Source organism: Stenella coeruleoalba (genome assembly GCF_951394435.1).
Source record: "Stenella coeruleoalba genome assembly, chromosome: 8".
NCBI lineage: Eukaryota > Metazoa > Chordata > Mammalia > Artiodactyla > Delphinidae > Stenella > Stenella coeruleoalba.
In genome coordinates this window covers 155,500-171,237 of record NC_137154.1, presented here as the reverse complement: position 1 = coordinate 171,237, position 15,738 = coordinate 155,500, and the positions used below count along the sequence as shown (strand labels likewise).

Genomic DNA, 15,738 nt, shown 5'->3' with positions numbered 1-15,738 from the left:
CCTGGGAGGAGTCAGCCTTTCGAAAGACACTTACGCGCACAAGGGAAACCTCCGTGCAAGTGTGTCTCCTCCTGTGTGGGGATGAGGGGGGCGGCCCAGGAAACCTTACCGTTGTTTATGTGCTTTTCCTTGTCACCTCCCAGAGGGGCCTCTCTTCCCCACCCCGCAACACCTTCTGTCTTTAGCTGGAGGTGGCATTTAAGGTGGTGGCTTTAGCATTTCGGGGAGTCACTCAGTTTTCCTGGGTCTCTCCCATGTATACAGGAGGTATACATGTTATTAAACTTTTATTTGTTTTTCTTCTGTTAAACTGTCTTTTTATTACAGTGGGGTCTCAACCAAGAACCTGGGAAGGTAGAAGGAAAGCCTTCTGCCCCTTCCAGCCTCTGGGACGGGAAGCTCCCTCCAAGCCCTCAGCCTTCCTCCCACCCACGCTGGTGTAACCTGACACTCGGAGGTTCTCATCCCGCCTCCTAGGACCAGCCCATCCCCAATTCCTCAACTTCCAGGAAAAGGAAACTTAAGTGAAATCGAAACTACTGGGGAAAGGGAGGACCCCTGAGATTGTCCAGGCACCTGGATCACAGCTGCCTCATGTCCACCATGAACCACACATCCCAACCGTTCTTCAATGGTGCCCACAGCGGGATCCCCCCGAACTATGAGATGCTCAAGGAGGAGCACGAGGTGGCCATGCTGGGGGCTCCCCAGAGCCAGGCCCCCGTGACGACCACGGTGATCAACATCCGCAGCGAGACCTCGGTGCCCGACCACATCGTCTGGTCCCTGTTCAACACGATCTTCATGAACTGGTGCTGCCTGGGCTTCGTGGCGTTCGCCTACTCCGTGAAGGTGGGTGGGCGCCTGGGGGGTTCTCCAAGGAAGTGTGTGTGAGCCTGGAGAGCCCCCCCCCTGCCTGGCTGGCATGTGGGGTGTGGAGAGCCCTTGTGTGTATTGTTCTGTGTGTGTGTGGCTTGGGGGATCACTCCCAGTGAGAGTTCACAGCGAGGCTGCAGGGGCACACACGGGGATGGGGGGCTATGTCTCCACCATCCCAGGAAGTTCTCCTTCCCAGCCTCATTAGAGATGTTACATCCTTCACACTTCGGATTCAGACCTCGAGTCTGGTCCAGAAAAGAAAAAGGTACTGAAAGGGCACTGACCACTGGTGGGGTGAGTGGCCAGCAAAGGGGACAGAGCAGAGGGAGGGTGAGCCCTGGGGCCTCCCGGAGAGGCTGAGAGTCCGTGAGGAAGCAGATCGAGGCCCAAGGAGGGGACGGGGGCCCACCGGGCACTGTCCTGCTTGGGCTCCGGGGAACGGGCAGGGGTGGGTCCCCATGTGGGTGAACGGGCCCTGGGGGACGAGCAGGGGAGGGCCTGAGTCACAGCACCTGGCTGTCACCTGGCCCAGCTCCAGGACCCCTCACCGTCTCTTCTCCCCCAGTCTAGGGACCGGAAGATGGTGGGCGATGTCACTGGGGCCCAGAGCTATGCCTCCACCGCCAAGTGCCTGAACATCTGCGCCCTGGTCCTGGGCATCCTTCTCATCACCGTCTTGATCGTTGTTTCCGCCACTGGCTCCGTGATGATTTTTCAAGGGGTTTCCCAGCTCAGGCAGGATTATGGAGGCAACTAGTAGCTGCCGGCAGCCCGAGGCAGTCACCCCTTTTCACTGCAGTTTACACACGCATCTGTCCACAGCTGAATGAAATAAAGCATTTGTATGTGAGGGTGTTGTGTGTTTTTGTTTTGTTTTGCTTTGTTTTTGCGGTACTTGGGCCTCTCACTGTTGTGGCCTCTCCTATTGCGGAGCACAGGCTCCGGATGCGCAGGCTCAGCGGCCATGGCTCACGGGCCCAGCCGCTCCGCGGCACGTGGGATCCTCCCGGACCGGGGCACGAACCCGTGTCCCCTGCATCGGCAGGCGGACTCTCAACCACTGCGCCACCAGGGAAGCCCGGGTGCTGTGTTTTGACCTGGGGAGGGGGCCCTGTTGAGAGTCCCAGCCTGCCCCTGAGACTGAGCCCCTCCCCCCCGTCCCATCTGCTCTGCTGCTCTGAGTGGGACCTGCCAAGTCCTAAGGCTTTGCCTGTTTTTGGCCTTGAGCTGGGGCAGCAGCAATTGGACAGGCGTTTGGGGTGGTGCCTTCCTCTGGGGAAGGGTCATGCCAGGTCCAGAACACCCTTGACCCTGTTGACAAAATACAAAACAAAACAAACGAAGCCCGCAAATAAGAAAAGAGTTTATTTGGAGTTTTAGGATTTGCAATCGGAGAAGTGCAGATTCAAGTAGCAAGTCAGACGTGCTGCGAGGAAAGTACAAGCGCTGGGGGTTCTAAACACAACAAAGACATTCCAGAGAAGTTACAGGGCTTGTTTACGAAGCGGGATCGGTGCCAGCAGGCAGTGGGTCACATGTCAGCAGCTGATTGGCTGCTAAACTGAGGCTTCCAGGGAGTAAAGACAATAGGTTCCAAGTGGTCCCAGGACGGCCAGGACGTGTGCAAATTCCAGGTCCGCAGTGGCTCCCCTGCTCCCTTGCAGACCCTTTGACATGTGTCTCCACTTTGCTGTTCCTGGTCCATGGCCCCAAGGACCCCGTCAGCTCAGGAAGGCTACAAGAGTGCGCGGGCCACCGCTGCAGAGACAGCCCCCAGGAGGAGGAGAAACCCCTGCCCTGCCCCGGAAATCAGCCCCCATCCCTGGTTCTGTCAGGCCTCTAGATGTGTGGGCACTTGGGGTGCCCCAGGGCAGACCCTGCCCACAACCAGCTGGGCAGGTGCGGTGTGAGGTGGGGTGGCCCTAGCCTCCCCTTCGTACCCTGACACCCGACCCCAGCTGTGGATCCCCTCCCGACCCGCACCCACGCCCCTTTATCTGTCCCCAGCTGCAGTCCCGACTCCAGGAGATGGCCAAGGGGCTGGGGTCTCAGGGTGGCCATGAGGGAGCCCCTCTCCCCGGGGGTCTGTCACACGTGAGCAGGGAGGGGACAGCCCCAAGGAAGTGCGGGAGGAGGGGAGGCTGGCAGACCTGCCCCTCTGGATTGGGAAGGACTGACGCCAAGGTGAGGAGGGGCCCGCAGCCAGTAAAGCCCTGGAGTCCGGCAGGGGGCGCTGCCCAAGCGACTCAGACCCCTGCTGGGTGGGCTGGGCAGGTGGAAGCTTCCCGGACCAGCAGCGCTCAGGAAGGGAGCCAGGGGCGAGGCCAGGAGAGATGATCGTTCCCCCCACCCCCACCCCGAGCGCGCGTCTGTCCTGCTCTGCCCTCACTCCCTCGGGACCAGACCTGGGCGGGGCATCTTCAGGAATCCTAAGGGCAGACTTCCTCCAGGCCAGACTCCAGGCAAAGCTGGCCTGCCACCTAGCAGGATCCTCACCCCAAATCCGTGAAGATTGACGGGGTTACAGTCAGTGCCACCCACCCTTTGCGACTGCTGTCCACCCGACAGGGGGGTGTGGGACGTGCCTAGTCAGCCAGCCGGGGTCGGGGGTTTGGGGGTTTGGGGTCATACGTCTGTCCCCCCACCCCCTGCCTGGGGGAGTGTCCTTCCTGGACTCAGAGAGGCAGGTCCTCCAGCCTCCCCTCCTCCGGGAACCAGCTTCCCTGGGGCCGAGCCTCCAGAGCTCACATGTGGGACCCAAGAGAGAGCGGGCAACCTCGTCTGAGTCATCGTCTTCCAGGGAGGACCCCAACCTACATAGCCCCCGAGGTAGGGCCTTGTGAGGGTTTGGGGTCTAGAGTCCTAGGTGCCAGGACGGAAGGAAATCCACTGTGAAGAGTGCTGAATTCAATGAGAGCCGGACAGAACTGGACCTCAGCCCCGTGAGGGAGCCCAGAAGAGCCTGGATCCCCAAGGGGCCTGTGGAGAAGGGTCACTGCCCCAGCACCAGCCTGTGGCCGCCTGGACTCCTCCAGCCTCTCCTGGGTGATGCACAGCGCACCTGGGATACTGTGCAGGGCGCGGTGGGCCAGCCGGTAGGGTGCGTCCCCTGCGCCCACTCCCTCTGGGGCTCAGAGACAGGAATACCTGCCTGGGGTGCCCCTCCCTGTATTGGGCTGAGGCGGGTCCCCACCTCCCCATGTACAGCCCAGACTCACACCCAATGCCCCAGGGTCCCCAGTGTCTGTGAAACACTTCCACCCAGCAGGGCAGCCACGTTTGCGTGGGAGGGAGTGGTCTTTCCTCTGGGGGTTTCTGTCGACCGGGGCGGGGTCACCAGCTCTGCTCTGGGCTTCTGCTGTCAGCCCACAGCTGAGCGCTCTGTGCTTCCCCGAGGCAACCGGGGACTCACAGCAGTGTCCCCTCGCAGGGGACATCACAGCACCTTCACAGATGAGTGCACTTTATTGAATTCAGCTGTCGACAGCTCTGTCTCCATAAATTGCTGTATAAAGGGGTGGGGGGAGGGGGCAGGCCCACAGCCCCAGGTGCAGGGCCGGCCGTGGACGGTGGAGGAACTGGGTTGCCTCCATGTCCAGCGGCTAGTAGCCTCTATTATTCGCCATCTGTAAAGCCATCTGGTAGGCTTTCAGGTAAGCAAACACCAATCCAACGATCAGAAAGATGCCCAGGGCCAGGGCACTGATGCTCAGGCACTTGGCGGTGGAGGCATAGCTCTGGGCCCCAGTGATATCGCCCACCATCTTCCGGTCCCTAGACTGGGGGAGAAGAGACGGTGAGGGGTCCTGGAGCTGGGCCAGGTGACAGCCAGGTGCTGTGACTCAGGCCCTCCCCTGCTCGTCCCCCAGGGCCCGTTCACCCACATGGGGACCCACCCCTGCCCGTTCCCCGGAGCCCAAGCAGGACAGTGCCCGGTGGGCCCCCGTCCCCTCCTTGGGCCTCGATCTGCTTCCTCACGGACTCTCAGCCTCTCCGGGAGGCCCCAGGGCTCACCCTCCCTCTGCTCTGTCCCCTTTGCTGGCCACTCACCCCACCAGTGGTCAGTGCCCTTTCAGTACCTTTTTCTTTTCTGGACCAGACTCGAGGTCTGAATCCGAAGTGTGAAGGATGTAACATCTCTAATGAGGCTGGGAAGGAGAACTTCTTGGGGTGGTTGCTCTTTATGGTTGAACCAATATTTCTGCCGCTGAGGGAGGTTGGTTGATGCGTAATGTCGATACACGATGCGCAGTGCAGGGAGAGAGGAGGCCAAAGGGCAGAGAAAGTTTTTTATGTTTAAGGTTTTCTTGTCTTGCCATAAAATGTGAATTTAACTTCACACTAGGATCAGAAATTTGACTATATTGGAAGCTGATGTTCAAAGCCTGATAGAAATTTTTTAGGCCTCCTCCCCTAAGCTAAATCTACCAAGAGGAAGGGAAAAACCTCCTAAAGCTCTTGGGAAAGGATTTTTTTTTTTTTTTTTTTTTGCGGTACGCGGGCCTCTCACTGTTGTGGCCTCTCCCGTTGCGGAGCACAGGCTCCGGACGCGCAGGCTCAGCGGCCATGGCTCACGGGCCCAGCCGCTCCGCGGCATGTGGGATCTTCCCGGACCGGGGCACGAACCTGTGTCCCCTGCATTGGCAGGCGGACTCCCAACCGCTGCGCCATCAGGGAAGCCCTTGTAAAAGGATTTATGAGTGGATCAACCTATGGTGTCATTTAAGTTGCAACTCAGTTCTTTGAGGAATTAAAAACAAGTGTCCTTATCTTACAAATCTTTGGAAAACCAGAAATGTGCCTCCAGACACAGTTCAAAGTTCACCTGTTTCTTAAAAATTTGGAATCTGAAGTTGTGACCTGTGAACATCACAGGAAGGATCTTCAGAGCGGTAGCTGGGGGTAGTGCTAATGCCTTAAATGTTGATGACATCTCCCAGCTAAGCTGAGAGTCTGAGCAAAAGGGGGGACTGTTAAAAAGAAACAACAGGCCCCAAATGGAGTCATATGTGCTAAGCCCCACACCAGCCAACCAAGACTTAACACCCAACCTAATTGCAGTTTCAACCTTCCCCGGGAGAGTAACCTTTAGCCAGTCAACCTGGAATTTCCTGGCCAGTATTAGGAGGAAACCCCAATAAGATCCTTTCCCTCCCCCCATAGGTGAATTATTTAAGCCTGAAATCTAAATTATCTAAGACTTTTTTTTGTTTATGACTTCCTTGTCTTGCCTTTAAAATCTTTTCCATTTTTGTAGCCTGTCGATGGAAAAAAATGCACACTGTGAAGAGTTGCGAGTGAAGTTTCATTTGGGGCAAAATGAGAACTGCAGCCCGGGAGACAGCATCCCAGACAGCTCTGAGAAACTGCTCCAAAGAGGTAGCGGGAAGGTCAGCGTTATATGCGACTTTAGTGAAGGGGTGGGGGGGGGGGGCGGGGAAGGTCAGCGTTATGTGCGACTTTAGTGAAGGGCTGGTGGGGGCGGCGTGCAGTCAAGCCCGCATTCTGGCAGAGGCTTGCTGCTGGTCACGAGGAACAGAGTCACCCTGAAGGATTTTAGTGCTTTTCTAGATATGAGGAGATGCAAGAATAGGGCTCCTAAAATCTCCTGAAAGTATCTAACTATCTGAAGACCTGTCCTGCCAGTTTTTCCCAGAGCACAGAGGGCCTCATTCCTGGTCTCCACCCTGAACTCCTTTCGGGGGGTGTTGAATGGAAGTCAGCAGCTTCAGTGGCTCGTGATTTAACCCTCGTAGAGGCAGACGGCGAGTGCCGATTTGTAGTTGGCAAGCCCACTGGAGCTCCTTTCCACTTGTTGGATGGGATGCCGCCCCATTCCTGAATCATTCAGTAAAGCCAATTAGATCTTCGAATTTTCACCGTTGAATTTTTTGGTATTTAATAGGTTCCTGGACCCAATTTCAATGTGTGCGTGTGTGGAGGGGGAGGGGGCTTCCTGCAAGGTGTCTGAGAATTCTACTCAGTTCAATTGAATTCTGACACTGTTTGCCCAGACACAGCTCCAGATCCCACAGGCTAGGGTCTCAGCTCCACAGGACAGCCCCCCGGCCACTTCAGACACCAGGTTATCACCTGGGCTTCTGACCCCGGCTGTAAACCAGAGGGGCCCACGAGGCCCTCCTTGGGTTCAACTGATTGCCACAGAAGCTCGCAGAACTCAGAGGAACATTTTACTTATTTATTATAAAGAATATGACTCAGGAACAGCCAGAGGGAAGAGACACACAGGGCAGTTATGGGGGACGGGGCACAGAGCTGCCCTGCCCTCTGCAGGCATCTCCATGTGCTCACCACCCTGGAAGCGCTTGGAACGCTGTCCTTCTGGGGGTTTTGGAGACTTCATTACACAGGCATATTGAGTAAATCATAGATTGTTAGCGACTGACCCAACCTCCAGCCCCTCTCCTCTCCCTGGAGGCCTGGAGACTGGGACTGAGAATTCCAACAGTCTAAACACATGGTTGGTTCCCCTGAGAAGTGCTCATCCTCAGGTGGGGTCCAAAAGTCACCTCATTACACACGAGGATACCTTTGTCACTCTCATCACTTAGGAAATTGTAAGAGTTTTAGGAGTTCTTTGCAAGAAACAGGAAGAAGGTCGAATACATATTTCTTTTTTTTGTCTTTTTCTTTTTTTTATTTTCGAATACATATTTCTTAATATAAATCACAATAACTCAACAGGCAAAGTATCACTTGGCTGCCCTTTCACGCAGGGCACGTGGGGCTAAGGAATCAGGGGGCTCCAGGCCCTAATCAAACTCTGAGTGGGGCCCGACCCCGTCCGGGCATTTCCCACCCTTGGGGTGGAATGGGAATGGAAGCAAGTGGTGCTCGGCACATCCTCACGTGGGATCAGTGGCTTCTGGGTAGGAGCCACGGTCATGGGGCTGGCTGGTGGGGACACTGGAATTGCTCCCCAGTGCCCACCCCAGCAGGGAGGAAAATCAAAACCAATAACTAAGTCACCTACATAAGAATCTTCAAGTTGCGAACTTAAAATGATGCGAAGGTGTGTTCGCATATCCAGTCACGTAAGTTAGGTCACGTGTCTGGCGTACATTGTCATGTGCGTGCATCCTCTCCAAGTGGTGGTGCTTTTGCGTACTGTACCATACGGTACTGTTGCTGTGCATCACGAGGAGCTGACTAACAAAGACCTGATGGAATTGGAGGCCCAGAGAAAGGACTAAGAGAGACAAGAAGAGGAAGAAGTAGCTGAAGAACGGAAGCGATTCACAGCGCAGGAAATGGCAAGGGGATTTTCTGTATTTGAGGAGGCACTGTTAGTTTTTGAGGCACAGGACCTGAATATAGAACAGTACATGAAGGTTTCAGTAGCCGTTCAGAATGTAATCCAGTGCTACCATGTCACCTATGATAAGAAAAAAAGAGCTACTACCCAGACATCACTGGATCTTTTTCAAGAGGGTAGATAGAGTTGAACCCAGCAAGGAACCAGAGCCTGTGCCATCAGCGTCAGGCGTGAGTGAAAGTGCAGCTCGCCCTCCGTCTCCTGTTGCTGACGACCCTTCAGCTCTACCGTCTCCCACCGCCTCTCCCTCCTCCAGTCAGTAACTCTTCCTGCCTGTTCCCTCGATGCCAGCCCCGGCATGCCAGCTGTTGTGCTGCACTACTGTACTTTTCAAGGGACTGCACTGTAAGTTTAAAAATCTTTTGAAGTCTTTAAAAAAATCTTTTCTTTTTTGTGTTTGTTTTTTATATGTTATTTGTGTGAAAAGTATTATAAACCTACTACAGTACAGTACTATATTGCTGATTGTGTTAGTTGGGTACCTAGGCTAACTTTGTTGGACTTAGAAAAAATTGGACTTATGAACACACTCTTGGAACAGAACTCGTTCGTATGTAAGGGGCTTACTGTATCCCAGACTGGGAGTGAAGCAGAAATTAAGCCACCTCAAAGCCTAAAGGGTGCAGGGGTGTCACCCCCACCAAACCTCCATTTCGTTCACCTGTCTGGCCCCAGACCCAGACGGAGCTGGTGGAGACTCGGGGCCGCGGCAGACTAAGCCGTGGGAGTCCAAGTGCAGCTGCTGTGCCAGACGTACGTCAGCCGGGCCCGGGACTAGGGTGTGTGGACAGAGGTCTGGGGAAGGCGGTCTTTCCTGTCCTGTCTCTAAAGTTGGACATGGCCACCCGGCCACCTCGTGGCAGATCTGCCAGCCGTAGGAGGGTTGTGTCGGACCCACCAAAACAGAGCTTTGTTTGTGAAACAAAGAATGTCCACCACTCAACGCTACACGGTTCAGGTTGTCAGCCACGGCACTTGCGGACCAACAGGGCGTCCTGAAAGGAGCTCGGGACAAAGGTCAGGAGGAGGCTCCTTGGATGTAGAGAAATCTCTGGAAAAAATTTTAATGAACCCAATTTCTTGTATCTTCCTGAAACTGTGCACCTCAGGTTGGGACTTGAGCCCACGGTCTCTTAATTAGAATCACTCACCTGGTGTCTGGACTTACTGAGGCTCAGCACAGGAGGAATTCAGTGAGAGGCAAAGTGATGGACTTATTAATACAGGACGCTCGTGAGGGATACAGGCGGGCAGGCGAGGGGGTTCTGCCCCAAGAATTAAGCAGGCTACATTTTTATAACCAAAGGGAAGCGGGGAGGGGGGAAGACCGCCTTCTTCCTCATTCTTTGAGTAGACGTCACTAGCTCTTCCTTCGTATCAGGCGGGAGAGTGTTTGACCTTATGAGGTCAAACTACGACTGTCATAGCGCTCATTCAAATCAGCAGAAGGGTGGTAACATATACTGAAATATGGGAACGTCATCTTTCCCTTAAGTTCCTGTCCTTGGTCCTAAGGATCATTATCTTGCCGAACTCCACCAGCAGAATGCAGGCCTCATTCTTTCGCTTAATGACCTGGGCATATCTCATACTTTTATTTATGGCTTTATAGTTAAGCAAGACTGCTTCGTTCCAATAAGTTCCGATAGCTTTCTTGAGTGATCATTAACCTACAGTGGTCTCCCAACGTTCCCTAGGTTTCCCTCTCTGTCTATAATTCCCTGGTGGGACTTGTGCGACTACCTGTGTAACTATCCTACTCTATCCCTGTCATTCCCATACATGGAAGAGCCCTAAAAGCATTAACTGAGATATCTGATCCTCGGAACTAGCAGGAAATTTTACTGAGATGTGTGCTTCACTGCACTTCCCAGCCAAAACCATGTGACACTGGCTTCTCCCCTACCTCGTAGTTTCTCAGAGCTACTGGGAGGCTGTTTCCCAGTCTATAGTCCTCAGTAAGGTCCCTGAATAAAACTCAACTCATAGCTCTTTCGTTGTACATTTTTCTTTCAGTCGACAGTTTGGGTGACCACGAAGGGACCCAGAGCAGACGTCTCTCCTTGCCTGAACTCCAAGAGGATAGGCAGCCTTGGTACTAGCGAGGGCCCCTTGTGCCCATCCACCTCCTTGGTGAGTCAGAGGAATGGGTAAGTTTCTCCTGAGTCTCAGGTCTCCCATCCTGGTTGGCAATCCTGAGTTTTACAATATCTGGTGGTTATTAAAGTCCTCGTTATAAGGAGTAGCTCTTTCTTTGATCTTAAGTTGAAGAAGGGGTACCTGGATTCCCCAGTTGAAAGACCCTGAAAAGGTTTAGACTCTGGGTGACTAGGTAGGAGGCTGGCCTTGTGTCTCTCCTTGAATTGGCTACTTTAACGAAGTTTGTCTGAATGAAAGTGACGATATCACAGGAGAGCTTTCAGCTCCAAAGATAAGGGACCCAGCTTCTCCCAGCCAGCCATGGCTTTGTTTTCTCAGGCAATTGAGAAAGTTACAGGAGTGGTGGAGTGGGATCTTCATACCATGCAGCGGTCCCAAAGGGACAGCCTCTCATTAAGCAAAAAAACAAAAGCAACTCACTCGTCTGAAGATGCGCACAAAAGGATTGGCCATCCGGTGCTCAGGTTTTAGACTGCTAGAGAGAGACACCAAGACACGTGAGAGCGCTAAACGGCTCGGTGGTAACACCTGAAGGAGTTAAGCTCACAGATAGCACGCCAACCCACACAGAGCTTTTAACAGCAATTTTATCTCAGCTGACCATGAAATGGGAAACAAAAATCTCTCCCTGCAATGGCCAAGATGGAGCTCTTTCAGCATTCCAAAACTGTTCTTCGCGTAAGCAGTTAGAGAAAGCTGGCTTGATAAAATATCTTTTCAGAAGTCTGACCCTAAGGGAACAAAAGTCCTTCTAGAAGAAGCTTGCATTTCTCTCCCTGTGCCTTTGAGATATAAATGTTCTACCAGGTCAGGGAACACATATCCGGGCCATCTCCAGGTCCTGATACTAACGGAAAAAAGGGGGAAGGGAAGAAGCCTTTTTAAAAACTCAAGCAAGTAGACTTAGTCTATTTCAACTGTTATTTATAAACTAGTGAGTTTTATATTTTAATACCTGATTCATGACTGTTTTAAAATGAAAATGATGAGATCTCTGTCTATCTGAATGTATGTACATTATAAATGTTTCTACCTCCAGGTGGTATTTTCAAATTTAATTTGTAAATGAGCTCTATTTAATTGACTTAAAAGAAGTTAAGTGCTTACATAAATTCTCAGAAATATAATAGAAACTAACCCAACTGCATCTCATGTTATGTGATCAGGGAAATATCCAGTATTAAATTAATATTCAGTATTAAGTTTTGTCTGTTTCATTTAATTAATACAGACATGTCTTTAGAGTCATCAACACTAAGTATACTACTTTTATTGTACCTAGATTTACTAAAAGTCAGATAAGTTTATGTTACCTCTGTTACAAAATTTGTCAGCAAGAAAAATAGCTTCAGATGATGGCTGACTTGTTCTGATGTCTCATGAAGTTTTCATGGGTCATCTAAACATAATTGTTGGGAACAAGTGAATTAAAGAGATATAAATGGGGTAAGAGCTTTCAGATAAACCTTTTAAGAATAATTAGGTTTTATGATATGTCTACTTACCAGATTTTTGATAACTTGAAACTTGAGAGTTTTGCTAAATAAAGTTACATGATGAAAATTTATTGAATGTCTGTATTATTTCCAAATAAGATAAAATACTGAAACATTAATTACAAAACATAGGCTTCCTTTTACAGAAGAATTAAAGATATTAGTAGATATGTTTGGCGCCATACTGAGGCATATTCTATAAGAAAGCACACATTTTTTGAAATTATAAATAATATTTATAAATTTGCCAGTTTACAGAGTGCTAAGGTAAAAGTTCATAATTGCTTACTTCTTAGTTCTCACTAGAAATTAAGGTTTTTAAAGGTTAAGGATTCTAATTAAAAATGTAATTAAACTACTAAAAATTAATGAGGAAAACATCTTTGTATGCAAGGAAAAAGAAAGTGTAAGTAATGGAAATGCATTTTGTTAAGGGAAAAGAAAGTAATTTTCTTCTAAAGAGAGAGAGAAAAGGGGAAAGCATAGGACAAAATCTGAAGGTAAAAAATTTCCGATAACTTTCAGGTCATACCACTGAACTGGGCAAGAAATGACAGAATTCTAACGAAAAACCTGATGGCTTCATAAAGCTGTTAACAGAAGGTCAAGATCAAGAGGAATTAGTACATAGGCTGAATGATAACTTTTATGACTTTCTGTCTGAAATATTACTGGTTTTTCATCTTTGTTTTCCAGATCTAAGGAAACCCTTCTCCTGAAGGTTGCTATGACTTATGGCGATTTGGTAAATTATACCTTTGTAAGCAGAACTGAATCATTTATCTTTTCTCTCTACCTGATCCCTCCAGAGTTTGGAAACTTCTAGTGAGTATTCTTATTTTCATGGCAATATAGTTATTTGGATAAGTTCAGAAAGCATATGTTCTCCTTATAACAAGACGCAATTGGGAACACTGGTTGTATTAACCTGGCTTTGAAATGTCATATTGGACAATATGCAATCAGAATCAGATATGACCACACAGCTTTAAAGGACTAAGGTGAACTTCATGGAGCCTGAAGTCCCTTGGGAAAACAGCCTGGTGCCTTGTTTACGGGGTTCCTAGCAGCCTTATCAGGTGAATAAGGAAGGCCACCTCCTGGCAGGTGCGGGAATTTCAAGATATCTTGGGGGACCTTGAGAAGAGAAGAGTCTACCCCAATCTACAGGTATTACAGGCAGAAGCTGATGGTAACTGTTTGGTGTGATTTTCATGGCCTTGAGAGGACTTTTAAAGTTCAGTCTGAGATTCCTTATAAAAAGTTCCAGCAGGGACGTCCCTGCTGGCACGGTGGTTAAGAATCCGCCTGCCAGTGCAGGGGACACGTGTTCGATCCTTGGTCTGGGAAGATTCCACATGCTGCAGAGCAACTAAGCCCGTGGGCCACAACTACTGAGCCCACGTGCCACACTACGGAAGCCCGCGCGCCTAGAACCTGTTCTCTGCAACAAGAGAAGCCACCGCAATGAGAAGCCCATGCACCGCAACGAAGAGTAGCCCCTGCTCGCCACAGCTAGAGAAAGCCTGCGCACAGCAATGAAGACCCAAGGCAGCCAAAAATAAAAAAAATAAAAAAAAGTTCCAGCAAGGCCAATTTAGAAGAGCCTATAGGATCAATTACACTTATGTAAATAATCAGGTCATGTTTATTGAAACCAGGCTTATTTTGTAAGCAAATTAGTCTTAATTTGGCTATATTTTGTAGAAACGAGGGTAATTTTAGAGAGAAAAAAATTTTGTTTCAGTGGATATTAAGTTCTAGTGTTGTTAGTTGTCTTTGAGGTTTTGTATTTACTGCCTGAGACTCACTGCCTAGATGGCTCCTTGTTACTGTGTTGCATTACCATAAGGTTTAATTAAATTGTTAAAAGGACACTCTAAGCTTGTTTCTGAAGCTTATCACAATAATCTCTCTTTGGATGAACATCAGATGCCCCATAACCTGCAACCAGGAGATTATACACACTGGAAAAGACATCATTTAAAGGATTCTCTCCAACCCAGATAGAAGGACCCTCATCGGGTGCTCTTAACTAGCTCACACACAGCAAGACTGAAGGGAATTAGTTCTTGGATTCATATTTCCCATTTACAAAGGGCCCTTGCACCCGACTGACTGGTCTATAGAGGACTGCTGATCTCAAACTCACCTTAAAACGATGCTCACCTAGAGTCTGTCATACAGAGAGAAGTAAGTCAGAAAGAGAAAGACAAATACCGTATGCTAACACACATAATGGAATTTAAGAAAAAATAATCATGAAGAACCTAGGAGTAAGACAGGAATAAAGACACAGACCTACTAGAGAAGGGACTTGAGGATACGGGGAGGGGAAGGGTAAGCTGGGATGAAGTGATAGAGAGGCATGGACATATATACACTACCAAACGTAAAACCGATAGCTAGTGGGAAGCAGCCGCATAGCACAGGGAGATCAGCTCGGTGCTTTGTGACCACCTAGAGGGGTGGGATAGGGAGGGTGGGAGGGAGGGAGACGCAAGAGGGAAGAGATATGGGAACATATGTATGTGTACAACTGATTCACTTTGTTATAAAGCAGAAACTAACACACCATTGTAAAGCAATTATACTCCAATAAAGATGTAAAAACAACAACAACAAAAAAAAAAACAATGGTCAATCAGAAGAGAAACCATGCCCACACGGGGACAAGAAGAAGGTGACATCAGAAGTAGGCAGCTGGCCCAAGATGCCAGACCTGACCCATATGATCATTTATAGTGTTTTCTTAACTCTTGAACTTCTGCATATGAATCGAATGTTTTCCTATCATGGGCACAGTCCTATGCAGAGTTCTAAAATCAATCCAGTTGTTGGGTTGATGGTCAATTAACTACATTCAGTACATCTGGTTATCTTGGTGGATTTCTCCTGCGGCTCTGACTGGCTCTGAATGGTCCTTAGGAGATCTATTCTAGAAGAAAAAAATTATAGTTCTGTTCAGGCCACTATCGAATTACTAGGTGGGATCCCCTCACTTGGCTAATTAATCATACTTGCTCTGACCCTGGCCAGAAATATGAATTTTCTTTAAAAGTTACTCGAGTTCAATCAGAGCAGTGAGCTAAATTTCAGTCAAAAACCATAATCACTTGCTTATTAGGAGGGACCCTCCCTCAGTTATGGGGTAGATTTACCAGGTCACAGTCATTTAAGTTTAAGGGTCCCCTCGTGCTGGGAACAATTAAATCATACTAAGGGTCATCAGCCTGATGACACTAGGAAATTGGGCTGTCTTATGAACAATGCCAATATGTCGTTACCCCTAAAGATAGCGATTGGTTCAGAGCAAACTGTCAGCCGACTGGGAGTACACTCGGCCACACCTAATGGAAATTCTTGGCCTAACTTCTTACTTACGATTTTATTAATGCTACTAGCTATAGCACTTGTCTTCTGCCTGTTCTACAAGATTGTTGTTTCTTGTATTGACCAATGTGTAAGTGAGCTTCCAACAAAAATAATAACTAAGCAACTTGAAATAGTCTACCAAATATATAGTTCTATATGAGGTTACAATGATCGTAATAATGTAACTCTAGATATGGGAAGAAGTAACACGGGAGAGTCACTTTCTGGACTGTAACAGACTAGAGTGACGGGGGGTCCAGAGACTTCACGGACACCTCTGACAGGGCCTGGTCCAGCAATAGCACATGGAGCCCTCTGGGCACCATGGGGCGGATGGTCATGACATGCCTCCCAAACCTTGGTTAAATTTATGACCAAGAGGGGCAAATTGTAAAACAAATACTGTTGCCCACCATCCAGTTCTACAAGGATCAGGCCATTAGCCACTGGAGTCTCTGACTGACAGCTCACCCTGAGGGCAATTCAGGATGA

General features: G+C 49.6%; 1 protein-coding gene and 1 long non-coding RNA gene across 2 annotated transcripts; both read left to right on the top strand.

The window, feature by feature from the left end:
* Positions 1–499: 499 nt before the first annotated feature.
* Positions 500–1,724, top strand: LOC307189726 (interferon-induced transmembrane protein 3-like). The gene is made up of 2 exons (XM_079928139.1): positions 500–852; positions 1,445–1,724. The coding sequence occupies exons 1-2, from the start codon at positions 595–597 to the stop codon at positions 1,634–1,636; spliced, it is 450 nt and encodes a 149-aa protein (XP_079784265.1). The 5' UTR covers positions 500–594; the 3' UTR covers positions 1,637–1,724.
* A 6,313-nt stretch (positions 1,725–8,037) lies between these two features.
* Positions 8,038–13,905, top strand: LOC307190151. The gene is made up of 3 exons (XR_013829426.1): positions 8,038–8,560; positions 10,232–10,348; positions 12,568–13,905. It is a non-coding gene; the product is annotated as an uncharacterized lncRNA (long non-coding RNA).
* Positions 13,906–15,738: the final 1,833 nt, after the last annotated feature.

Excerpts from the sequence above, each read along its gene's own strand:
- LOC307189726 (XM_079928139.1), top strand. The coding sequence starts at position 595 with ATGTCCACCATGAACCACACATCCCAACCGTTCTTCAATGGTGCCCAC. Across the intron at positions 853-1,444 it reads CGTTCGCCTACTCCGTGAAG|TCTAGGGACCGGAAGATGGT; the intron begins GTGGGTGGGCGC and ends CTTCTCCCCCAG.